General features: G+C 36.0%; 1 protein-coding gene across 6 annotated transcripts in view; it reads right to left on the bottom strand.

Annotated features, from left to right (window-relative positions):
• Positions 1 to 13,143, bottom strand: part of LOC106875112 (secretory carrier-associated membrane protein 1) — a 124,950-nt gene that overhangs the window by 111,300 nt on the left and 507 nt on the right. For 2 of the 6 annotated variants that reach the window (XM_052975705.1, XM_052975701.1), the window contains exon 1: positions 13,084 to 13,140. The exons of 3 other annotated variants lie outside the window; for them this stretch is intronic. In XM_052975705.1, the coding sequence (XP_052831665.1) occupies positions 13,084 to 13,140 (57 nt within the window). Of the gene's footprint in view, positions 1 to 13,083; positions 13,141 to 13,143 lie in introns of those variants that run through there. One more of the 6 variants, XM_052975704.1, reaches the window with a different exon arrangement.

Genomic DNA, 13,143 nt, shown 5'->3' on the forward strand with positions numbered 1-13,143 from the left:
TACTACATATGTGGGAAATTCTGTCTGTGGGTGTGTTTGTGGAGTTGTTAGCTAACTCTCCAACATCATTTTATCGATTTTGATGAAACTTGACATATAAGTAGAACTCATGTCTGGAAACCTCACAGCATACTCAGATTTTTGGGAAAAAATCGATAACATGGCCCCTGCAAGGGGTCCTTTTATATATCTAATATATTTCATTTTAACAGCCAAGGCAAATAACCCATTCATTTTCCTAAATTATTTGGTATAAATCAAATTGAGTATGCTGACTTAGTATTTGAATTGTTAGAGTTATTTTTGCAATTTATCGAATACAACCCTTAAACAAGTAAATAGTATTTTCCTAAACAATAGATCCACTTATTTCAGTTAGTGACTTATTTACGAATATACCAACACTAGCGCCCCTGAGGGTAATATTCTCTGGAACACACAAAAGCCCTTTTCAGAGTTATTTACTTTGAATTGTTATTATCTCATGTCTGATTAGCCTCTTATTACGTAACATGCTTCAAGATTTTAGCATACATACCTTAGTATTTCCTCCTAAGTTCTATATACTCTGGGAACACATTAAAGCCCTTTCCGGGGCTACTTTATTTGAATTCTTACTATCGGGTAACTAATTTCATGTTATTACATAACTGACTTAACAATTTGAGTATTCATAACTTATTGGGAATTCTTAAAACCAAGATCCTGAGTAAGACAGTTTGGTATTCTCTGTAAATGCACAAAAACCATTATTGTTGTTATTGGATTAGCGAAACAATTATAAGAACAGAACCAAGGGATAAAAGCCCCCCGCTTTCCCGAGAATTACCGGGTACGTCAGCTAGTATATATATATGTGTATGTATATATATATATATATACATACATATACACACACACACACACACACACACACACACACACACACACACACACACACACACACACACACACACATATATATATATATATATATATATATATAATCAATCCATACATGAACAAGCAAGAAAAAACAACAACACGAGGACATGGAATAAGTACAATGTTATTGGATGCTCAGGAAAGGAAAGAAAAAAAAAGAGGATTTCACGTTTTGAGTGGAGCTCTTCATCAGAAATATAAAAAAAGTCCAAAGAAGGGAAGATGGAGAAAGAAAATCGCCAACGATACACACACAGTCACATATTGAAATGACCGGAAGAGAAAGGGTGAAGAAAAAGTTCTTTTCAAAGACAGGAGAGTGCAAGAGAAGGAGGAATGTGTGTGTGTGTATGTGTATGCGCGCAAGTCTGTGTGTGTGTGTAATGATAGCACATGTATGTGTGTGTGTGTACATGTGGGTATGTGTGTACGTGTGGGTATGTGTGTACGTGTGGGTATGTGTGTACGCGTGAGGTTGTCTGTGGAGTAACTGTACTTTACTCTTTGTGTGTGTGTGTGTGCTTGTATGTGCATGTGTCTGTGTACATGTATAATTGTGTGTGTGTGTGTGTATGTATGAGTGTATGCTGTGTATGGGGGTATGTGTGGGTTCATTTGTGTGTGCGTGTGTATATATATGTGTATGCATGTGAGTGTATGTGCATGTGTACATGTGAGTATGTGCGTGTGTATTTTGTGTGTGCATGTGTATGTGTGTTTGTGCATGTGTGTGTGAACGAGGGATTGTGTAGGGGTTATAGGTGCGTTTTTTTGCACGTGTATGCATGTGCATCCATGTAGTTGTGTGCATGTATGTGTGTATGTATGTGTGTGCATGTGTATACATGTATGCGTGGGGTTGTGAGTGTTAGGTATGTGTGCATTCATGTGCGGGTGTTCATGCGTGTGTGTGTATATGTGTCTATGTGTATGTGTGTGTGTACGTGTATGTATATATTGTGTGTATGTATATGTATGCGTGTGTGTGGGTTGTGTGTGGGGATTGTGTAGGTGTATACAAGGTGTGGTCAAAAAGTATCCGTCCTTGATTGTTTTGGGCACAAAATAATAATGCGTGACCAAAATCCGCATGGGTATTAGTTCCTTCCTGAGCATGCACAAAAGTTTTCATGCCTGTAGGTTGCACCATTCACCTGCAGTGATGTGTTGAGTACAGACATGAAAAGAGTGCTGTGTGATTTTTCTTTTTGAGTCAAGATGACTGAGTGCATTCAGCAAAGATACTGTATCAAATTCTACCAAAAACTTTGGAGATGATGCTATGGGAAAAACACAAATAAAGGAGTGGTACAACCAGTTCAAAGATGGCTGCACCTCAGTGGACAGTGAGCCATGTTGTGGCAGGCCACTGACTAGCAGAAACAATGAAATGATTGCAAAGGTTTGAGGAATAGCTCTACAGCATCACAAAAAAGGATATCCAGAAATGTTTCCAGCAGTGGCAAGAATGCTAGCAGAAGTGTATAGACTCTCAAGGTAAACATTGAAAAAGACTAAATCAAAATGGTGAGTTTATTAATATTACTTGTATTTTGGCCAAAGGTCGGATACTTTTTGACTACACCTCATATGTATGTATTATAGGCATAGGAGTGGCTGTCTGGTAAGTAGCTTGCTTACCAACCACATGGTTCCGGGTTCAGTTCCACTGCATGGCACCTTGGGCAAGTGTCTTCTACTATAGCCTCGGGCCAACCAAGGCCTTGTGAGTGGATTTGGTAGACGGAAACTAAAAGAAGCCCGTTGTATATATGTGTGTATATGTTTGTGTGTCTGTGTTTGTCCCCCCAACACTGCTCGACAATCAATGCTGGTGTGTTTACGTCCCCGTAACTTAGCAGTTCGGCAAAAGAGGCCGATAGAGTAAGTACAAGGCTTACAAAGAATAAGTCCTGGGGTCGATATGCTTGACTAAAGGCGGTGCTCCAGCATGGCCACAGTCAAATGACTGAAACAAGTAAAAGAGTAAAGAGTATACATGCATATATATATATCATCATCATCATTTAACCTCTGCTTTTCATGCTGGCATGGGTTGGATGGTTTGACTGAGGACCGACAAGCTAGGAGACTGCACCAGGCTCCAATCTGATCTGGCAATTTTTCTACAGTTGGATGCCTTTCCTAACACCAACTACTCTGAGATTATAGCGGGTGCTTTTTCGCATGCCACCGGCACGGGGCCCAGTCATGCAACACTGGAATCAGCCATGCTCAAATGATGCTTTTTATATTCCACTGGCACCGGAGCCAGTCAGGTGGCACTGGCATTGGCCATGACTATGATATCGCTTGACTCAACAAGCCTTCTCAAGCACAGTGATTGCCTGACGACTGAAGGGTACTTTTAAACAGGCCAGTTATGTGCCACTAGCATCAGCCACAGCTATGATCTCATTTGGCTTGCCAGCTCTTCTCAAGCACAGCATTTCTCCAAAGGTCTTGATGGCTTCTCATTGCCTCTGTGAGGACCAACGTTCAAGGTGGTGCTTCACCACCTCATCCCATGTCTTCCTGGATATACCTCTTTCACAGGTTCCTTCCACTGTTAGGGTGTGACACTTCTTCACACAGCTGTTCTCATACACAACACATAGCCAAACCAGCACAGTCATCTCTCTTGCACACCATATCTGATGCTTCTTATGTCCAACTTTTCTCTCAGGGCACTTACACTCTGTCATGTATGCACACTGACATTACAAATCCAGCGGAGCATACTGGCTTTTATATATATATATATATATATATATATAAAACAAAATAAAATGAGATTGTTTGTGAGACATTTAGTTACATCATTTTACATATATTTCATTAACAAAGTTTTAATTAATTACATAACGTAAATTACATAATCAAGATTTGTTGTTGAATCAAAGACATCTAACTTTTATAAGTCATATTACTGGATTGAAAAAATGTTGAAATATGCCATTGATTTTGTCATCTTTTAAATCCTGTAATGTTACTTATGAAAGTTACACATCTCTGATGATTTGACTATATCTTGATTATATAACTAATAATCAGCTACTGTTAATGAAACACACATAAGATGGTATAACTGAACATCCTACAAACAATCTCCTTTATATGTGTGTGTGCGTGTGTGTGTGCGTGCGTGCGTGCGTGCGTGTGTGTGTGTGTAAAAGAAAATACTGAACTATTTTTCTCATTTGTTGAGAGAACAATGATTCCATACCACTTCATTCTCCACAGCTAATAAATAATTGTAGATTTATCTACATTATGCTCCAGATATTCTGAATCATGCTGTGTTCTACATAAATATCAATTGGCTAACAATTAATTGATTGTATTCTACATAAATATTAAGTGACTTACAATTTGCCAGGCTGACATAAAATATGCAAATTAGAGTGGCTGTTACTATTCTATCTTGATAAGCTACATATAGTGATTTAGATACAAAGTTCTCTCAGTAGCCAAAGAATAGTCGTACATCTCTGATGGTGAGGAACAATTATCTACATTTTACATGTTATAGGTGTGTGTGTATGTGTACATATGTATACAAGCATGTGTATATATATAAATGTATTTATGCATATTCATCCATTTAACATAGGTGTGTACAATGTGAAACATGCATATTATTTACAACACACTGAAATTATTATTACATGATGAAGGCTGTGAAACAAATGTAATCTTAAAGATAACAAGTGGTTAAATAAATGTATTCACCTCCCATACTTCCCGACTTGTTAATTATGTGTGTGTGTGTGTATATATATATATATATATATATATATATATATATATGTACATAAATGATGATGATGATGATATATGTACATAAATATGTATACATATTTATGTATGCATACATATATATACATATACAACATGTGTGAGTGTGTGGCAGCTTTTTTTACAGTTTCCATCTACCAAATCCACTCACAAGTCTTTGGTTAGCCTGGTGCTAAAATAGAAGACACTCAGGTTGCCTTACATTGAGAGTGAACCAAAACCATGCAGTTGAGAAGTGAAATTCTTAACCACAGACATGCCTTTGTACACACACACACAAATACAAAGACAGACAGATATGTATATATGTACACATATATATGTGTGTGTGTGTGTGTGTGTGTGTGTGTGTGTGTGTGTGTGTGTGTGTGTGTGTGTGTGTGTATATATATAATTATTACAAATAAAAGGGTAAAGGATTATTAATTTATTAATAAATTAATAATTAATAATTTTTACCAAGCCCTTCGGTATGTAAACACCATTATCAGTGAAGAACTTATTTAAAAGACTGGTTAGTTTCGTTATTTTTTCTTCTTGTTTTGCCTTTGTGAGTTACAAGTATTGCTATCTGTTGGAGTTTCAGCACTTTAGCTGCTATTTCTGAACTTCGGTATGTGATGAAGCAACTGTTGCTGATCCCTTAATTATATATATATATATATATATATATATATATATACATATATGTATATACATATGTACGCATAGTTAGAAGGAAATGATGAAGACAATGAGCACATACACACACATTTTTACATTTACATATACACAGTCACACATATATGTTCACATATGGCACCACAATCTAGACTTACAGCTATGAGTTTGTGTGTGTATATAATGTTATCTATTGTGTTCTTTCTAAATATATATGTGAAATGATTATCCAATGTGTAGTTAGATAAGTAAGGCTGAATAGACAAAAGATAATGAACAGCGAGAGTCAGCAGTATCCAGAAGATTGATTAGAAAGAAATGAATGTGGATGTGTGGATGTGCTTGTTCCTCTTCTCCCACACATTAAACAGACATCCCACACTATTCTCAATTGTACAGCCATTACACAAGAGAGAGAAATAATAAAACATATTTTTCACCAATAGTAGTAGTAATCATAACACTAAGAACAAGGATATCTTTTGATATCACACACAGAAGAGATTTGATGTTGTTTAACCAAGTCATCCCTGATCAAGCAGAACTATGATTAAAAGACATTCCAGCTGTGGACATACCATCTTGCATTCAGACATTGATATCTCAATCACACAGCATATAATCTCTCTCTCTCTCCCCACACCACTTCTTTTATTTATTTATTTTTTGTTAATGCTAGTGAGGTACAATTTGACTGTTGTTTTCAATAGACCAAAAAATCATGCTGAGGTTCCCTGTTTCTGCTTTAATGCTATATTTTGTTTTTTTCGTTAACTTTACTGCTGCTACCGCTGCAGTAGTTGTTGATGAAAAAAAAAGGAGGGAAGTCAGAAATATGTATCTACAGTGGATTGTTAATTCTAGCAACTATAATAAACACGTAAGTAATTGAACTGAGAACACAGAGGCACTCTCACCACCCACTCTTGTTCCCTATCCAGACACGCTATTAGAGACTCTTATAGAGAAAAGGGCAGCTTTCTTTAGAAAAGGAGTGGATTCTGATTGTTATTTATTTATTTCTTTGGATGAAGTACAAGGTCTGCTTATTTTAGGGAAATCTGTGTTAAATACAAAGTTGCAAGATTAATATTATGAACTATAACAGGTTGTATTAGTTGCCCTCAAAATGGAAACATTGCTAATAAATCAAAACACTGTATGAATTACTTGCAGATTGATTCTGATTTACTTAATCGATAATCTGATATTTAATGGGAATCTTATCTTTAAAAATATCAATTTTTAAGAAACAGGAAGCTCAACTTATGAAAAGGAAAAGTAGAGTGGAGTCCTGATGGTCACCATGGTCTGCTAACTGCAGCCCAATCTGGCAATACTAACATGTTTTTGCAGATTTGGGTTAACAAGATTTTAATTTTGACAGCTCAATAACATCAAAAGGAATATGTGAATGTGATGATGTGACATGCATGCTTTTCTAAAAGGTATCATTGACTTAAGTCAGTGAAATCGTTCTAGATATGAAACGGAATCAAAGTTGTCAACTCTGGTCACCAAGAACTTACATCCTCGCACCTTCTCCACAATATGTTGATGGTATAAACCAGCAATTCTCATACAGCACATCATCATCATCATCATCAATTAACGTCCATATTCCATGCTGACATGGGTTGGATGGTTGAACAGGATCCAAGGCAAAGGTCTGCATTAGGCTCTGTTGTCTGCTTTGACAGGGTCTTTACAGCTAGATACCTTCCCTAGCACCAACCATTTTACAGTGTGTACTGGGTGCATTTTTCATGGTACCAGCACTCATGAGATCACAGATTAACTCCCAAGATAAGACCCCTTGACTGAGTGGGAGTGCAATATTGAGGGAGATGGCTCTGTGTCAGGTGTTGAGAGATTAAGTATAAAAGAGGAACAGGAACTGGTATCTTGTTGTGGAGGAGATACTATGGGGGGTACCTCAGCAGGAAAGGGAAAAAAGATGGTGAAAAATGAGGTATCAAGGATTATCTTCAGGATACATGAAGGCAGCAGATAAAGTGAGATTAGGGACAGAGAATCAAGAATGGCTGAGTGGGCAGGTAAATTAACGAGAGTTACAAAACAATCCTAGAAACCAACCCTACATTTAACTCTGATTTTAATGAGATATTAAATGAAATAACATGAGTTCTAAACACAGAATTCACAAACATAAACAATCATAAAATGATTCATTTTGAAAATAGTGAATACCATTTTTGTTTTTGTCTGTATAAAATAATTTAAATCAAATTTTATGAAAAGACACCTTATGTCACAGAAACCTGGAGTCCTGCAGGACTCGGTTTAGGGAGCCTTCCTTTGTAAGGACAATTAATCCAAACTCTGTAGGTTTAATCAAACCAGGAGGAGTGAGAGGCAAAGCAAGATGTGACAAAATCTTAACTCAGAACCAGAAGGCATTCTGTTTCTATTACTTGGTTTTTGTTTTTTGTAATATAGCAATGATTTTTTTTTTTGTAACAGAGTACAAATGCATTATGTACATTTTACCATTAGGAGATATAGGCTGCTACAGTATTTGTGTCTCTCCTAACAGCGTTAGCAGTGTAATGAAATATTAAAACATGTTGCACTTTCAACAAGCCAGATGCTTAGCTATTGTTCTCTAAAGCAAGCACCGTCAATTGAAGCTTATAGGAGGACATACAGGTACCTGCTACCTTTACACTTCCTATTGACTTTCAACAGCAGATTGCACTACTTACTCCATGCAACAAGTCTAACAATTTATTATAGATAATGATTTGCTACTAATATCTGACAAGTTACAGACAGGCTTTGCTCTGCTGAAGATCTTCCAAAAGAAAACAAAAAGAATAAAACCTGCTGGGAGTTGTCGCCCATATTCTCCAATACCATTGATTAAATAATGTTTTTTTCTAATGCCTCATACATCATGGAGTTTAGTGGAATATCTCATTCCTCTCCAACTTTCTAGAACTTTTTTTTTTCCAAACTACCCTTCCCGACACTTCCTTACTCACGACAAAAAATATTTTTTAATTTGTCAAAATTATTTCACAAAATCTAAACAAGCATTGAATTAAATGAGAGACAGGCAAAATATAATAAGCAGTTGCAGACGACCTTTGTAGTAGTACACCGAGAAATTACGAGACAATAGCAGAGCTACTAATGGTTATCTTTTCTTATACCAATAGAGTGAGTGAGAGTAATTGAAAACTACATCAATGTGTGTGTATGTATATATATATATACATATACATATATATATACACACATACATACATGCATATAAACACACACCTAAGCAAAGAATTTAATCCACAATTTCCAAACAAATAGAAAGGGAGATGTTCTGAAGAATCTCTTTGCCTGTCACTCCAATAATATAAAGACTGTCAATGTCTGTTCGGTTACTTATTTGTTCACTAGAAAATATGGGTGTATTGTTGTTGGTGTATCTTCAAGATGGAGCAGGCTCCTGGTTAAAGACATTCCAGCCATGACCATCCATTCTTTTCTTTCAGTGTGGTACATCAAGGATTACAATGTGTGCTAAGTCTTTCCTTTCTTTAAACCGATAGTATGTGACTTGAAGAAAACCTGGCTACCATTTCCAGGAGTTCAAGAGACCACATAGAAGCTTTATCAGTAGCTGATTGTGTGTGTGTGTGTTGCAGATACCTTAACACTGTTGATGAGTTTTCTGGTTAATTGTGACTGAAATGTGAATTCAGTTCTTGTTATTAACTTATATCCAGGACAATCAACAAAGAAGATAGTTAAATGGCTAACCCTGACCATGAAGACACTAGTAATTAACTATTTTATTTGACTTGTGTGACTAGAATTAATATACATGCCTGAATATATGTCTTTGTGTGTAGGTGTGTGTTTGTGAGGAGACAGTGGAAAATATATCTGCTCATAGTTCAGGTGAGCTGATAAAGTTTGTTAAAACCCACTAACAACAGCAACAATGACACTGTCAAAAGCACGAGTTTCTGACTCACAGTTTGACAACAAAGAAAATAATAATAATAATAATCTTTTCTACTATAGGCACAAGGCCTGGAATTTGGTGGGAGGGGACTAGTCGATCACATCGACACCCTCCCTCCCGTGTTTCACTGGTACTTATTTCATCAACCCCGAAAGGATGAAAGGCAAAGTTGACCCCAGTGGAATTTGAACTCAGAATGTAGCAATGGGTGAAATACCACCAAGCATTTCGTCCAGCATGCTAATAATAAGTAGTAGTAGTAGTAGTAGTAGTAGTAGTATAGGCATATATACCTACACATTATATCTATGCATGTATTTATGTACAAGTACCTTTTTCCAATTTATATGCATGTCAACATACAATATAAAAATAGACTATTTTATTGCATGTCCCATTAAATGACAGCCTCAAACAACAGCCAGAACCTTCGTGTTTAGTAGCAGTTATAGTAGTAGTAGTACATATAAATGAACATTCTTCCTTAAGATGGAGGGAAAAAGGAGGCGTGGTGACGTTCATGCTTTTCCATTGGCAGCATCAATGAAGCTAAAGTAGCTACAACTAGCAATTAAAATCATAATATTGTGTACTCCAAGAGACCACATCACCCACACGTATGTGTATGTAGGCATGTATAGATATATTTTAGGCATATTTTATACCACATATGTATATTACATTCCATAGGTAGAATGTTACATTTCTGTGTATTGTTGTAAGTCAAAGCTGAAATGAGTTGAAGCATCTGATTAAATATAGAGTCCTGTTACTTACTGGAGGTCAGTGATCACATTTAGTGTAGTCAGCTGAGAAATTTTAATAAAATCAAAATTAGAGAGAATAGACTAATAATTAAATGTAGACATGAAAAACAAGGGAGACAAACATGAAATCTTAATTAAAACTAATTAGAAAATACCGAAAACAATGTTGTCGATGCAATGAAGGGACCAAGTTCAATCTACACAACGTAACTAATCCTGTTTCAGTGTTATTCGGTCTCTTCAACTAAATACATTCTCTAACTAATGCTACTAGGCAAAGACAATTTGAAGAGGAGGAGGTGTATTTCCCCTCCAATATTTAATATAGAACGTAGTTTAGCTCTTCTAGGTTCTTTCTTGTTTTGAACCTTGTTCAGGTCAATTGTTACACTTTGTTCATGAAGTATTCTGTAAATGGAGTCTCATTAATATTTAGATATCGGTTCAATAACTTATACTGTTATAAAAAAAAAACTGTCCATATGTTGCAACAGTTATGTAAATAAACACACGTATTTGAATATATTATTCATATTTACGTGTGCAATATTGACGGTGGGGAAGAGTTATACGAAAAAAGGCACCAATATCTCTTCTATTTCAAATATCTCTATATGTAGTAGTAGTAGTAATAGTAGTAGTAGTAGTAACAATAATAATAATAATAATCCTTTCTATTATGGGCACAAGGCCAGAAATGTTGGGTGTGGTGGTGGTGGGGGCAAGTTGATTTCACCGATCCTTGTACTTGAGTGGTACTTATTTTTATTGACCCCTAAAGCATAAAAGGTGAAAATAAAAAAAAACACGACGTTCGATCCACACTTGAAGTAGAAAGATGATTGTTCAATGAAAAATTTTAATGTCTCCGATAAATTGTTTTTGTTTGCTTTCCTTTTTCAAAGATCGTCATTAAATCATGTCATTCCTTTCCTATGTGCAGAAATTATAATAATTAATAACAACAATATGTTTATTTGTTACAGTGACTAGTAAGAGTATTGTATTCACAACATAATACGAATAGTGTTCAGTGCTTCATGTAGAGACGATATATTAATCATCATAATAATAATTCTTTATAATTTTGGCACAAAGTCAGCAATTTCGTGGTAGGGAGTTTAGGCAATTACACTGATCCCCAGGGTTTGCCTGATACTTATTTCAGTGACCGCGAAAGGATGGAAGGTAAAGTCGACCTCGGCAGAATTTGAGCTCAGAACGAAAAGACTAGAATGGGAAAAATACCGCCTTGCGGTATTTTTTCCAATTCTTTAAATGATTCTGCCACACCACCGCCCTAATGATGAAGGTGGTGGTTGTTCTTATAATGATGATGGTGCCTATGATGACGCTGTCCTTATTTTTACCACAAAGATGAAGTGACACTACAAGAACAGGTTACAAAATGCAGGATGTTTGAAATAATAATAATCTACTTAGTATATATAATGCAGCATTATTGAAGAAATATGTCGAAGCTGTTGAAAAAAAAATATTTCGTTTTCTTTGGTATCTTTCTATAATAAGGTCCACTCGACATGCTAGAAATAACAGTCAAAATCTCTCAAACCGCACTTAAGAAAATAAGGAAGAGATTGGACTATCTTTAATCATATGTCCGGTCGATCAGGATTGACCTATGGCTAAACAACAAATTGGACATGCAATAGAAAACTTCTATGCGAACGCTTGACCGGCTTGAAATAACAGCTTAATTTCCGTTAACTCATATCCCATACCCCACCATCTTAAACGAAAAGAAAGGAAGGACACGAGTGTAATGTAGCCCTGGTGACAGTATAGCTGTAATAAATGGAACCGATTTCATCATTGTCTTGCTCGAGTAGGGTTGAACGGCCTGGGGTTAAACAACAAACAAACCAGCAAGTGCTGCAACGTCAACACTACCTCTATCACCCTTCTTTAACATTATTATTATTATTTTGGGTGGAGAGCTGGCGGAATCGTTAGTGCGTCGGACAAAATGCTTAGCAATATTTCTTCCGACTCTTTATGTTCTGAGTTCAAATTCCGCCAAGGGTCGATAAAATAAGTACCAGTTGAGCACTGGAATCGAAGAAATTGACTATGCCCCTCCCCCGAAATTTCAGGCCTTGTGCCAAAATTTGAAATCATTATTATTGTTATTATTATTCCATTCGTATGTCGATGTATTAAAGGAATAACAGGAATCAAACGGCGGCGCATTACTAAAACCGGAAAGCTAAAAAGGACAAGAGATGTCCTGGGTGGGATTTGAACACCAACAATAAACAACGATTCCCAACTCGGATTACAAAACAACAAATGTTAAGAAATATATAGTCGATTATATTGATATATCGACCTCCACACAATAAGCTAACGGGTAAATAAACAGTAGCTAAGAACACCGAGGCGGTATCGTCATCGGGGGTTGGGTACATTGTGGGGGTGGGTCGTAGCTTCGAAACAAGTGGTTCTCCTTTCGTTTTTGTCTTTCAGATAAATAAGAGAGGGTGGATGCTGAAAATGTTGAAATCTGTGTGATGTATGACTTCAATTTTATTTTTTATATATCCACCTACATACGGTATTGATTCATCGATATTTCTATTAGAGAGAGAGAGATAGATAGATAGATAGATAGATGTGTGTATACATGCGAGTATGTGCGTATATTATATATATATATATATATATATATATATACGTATGTGTGTATGTATATATATATATATATATAGATATATATATATATACACACACACACGAGTGAAAGCTAATGAGAAAGACCAACAGTTGCTGCCATATTTCATACGCACTCATGTATACACACTCAGCTGACTGTGTGTATATATATATAAATACACACACACACAACACTGCCGTATCTTTTACATATTAATATTAAATAGAAATGAGACATAAGTGATAAAAAGAAAGTAATAAACTGAAACTCACCGCAAATGGATTAGCAGCCTCCGGATCTGCAAACGGATTACTGTCAAATCCCGACATAAT

This window comes from Octopus bimaculoides, chromosome 22 (genome assembly GCF_001194135.2).
Source record: "Octopus bimaculoides isolate UCB-OBI-ISO-001 chromosome 22, ASM119413v2, whole genome shotgun sequence".
Taxonomy (NCBI): Eukaryota; Metazoa; Mollusca; class Cephalopoda; order Octopoda; family Octopodidae; genus Octopus; species Octopus bimaculoides.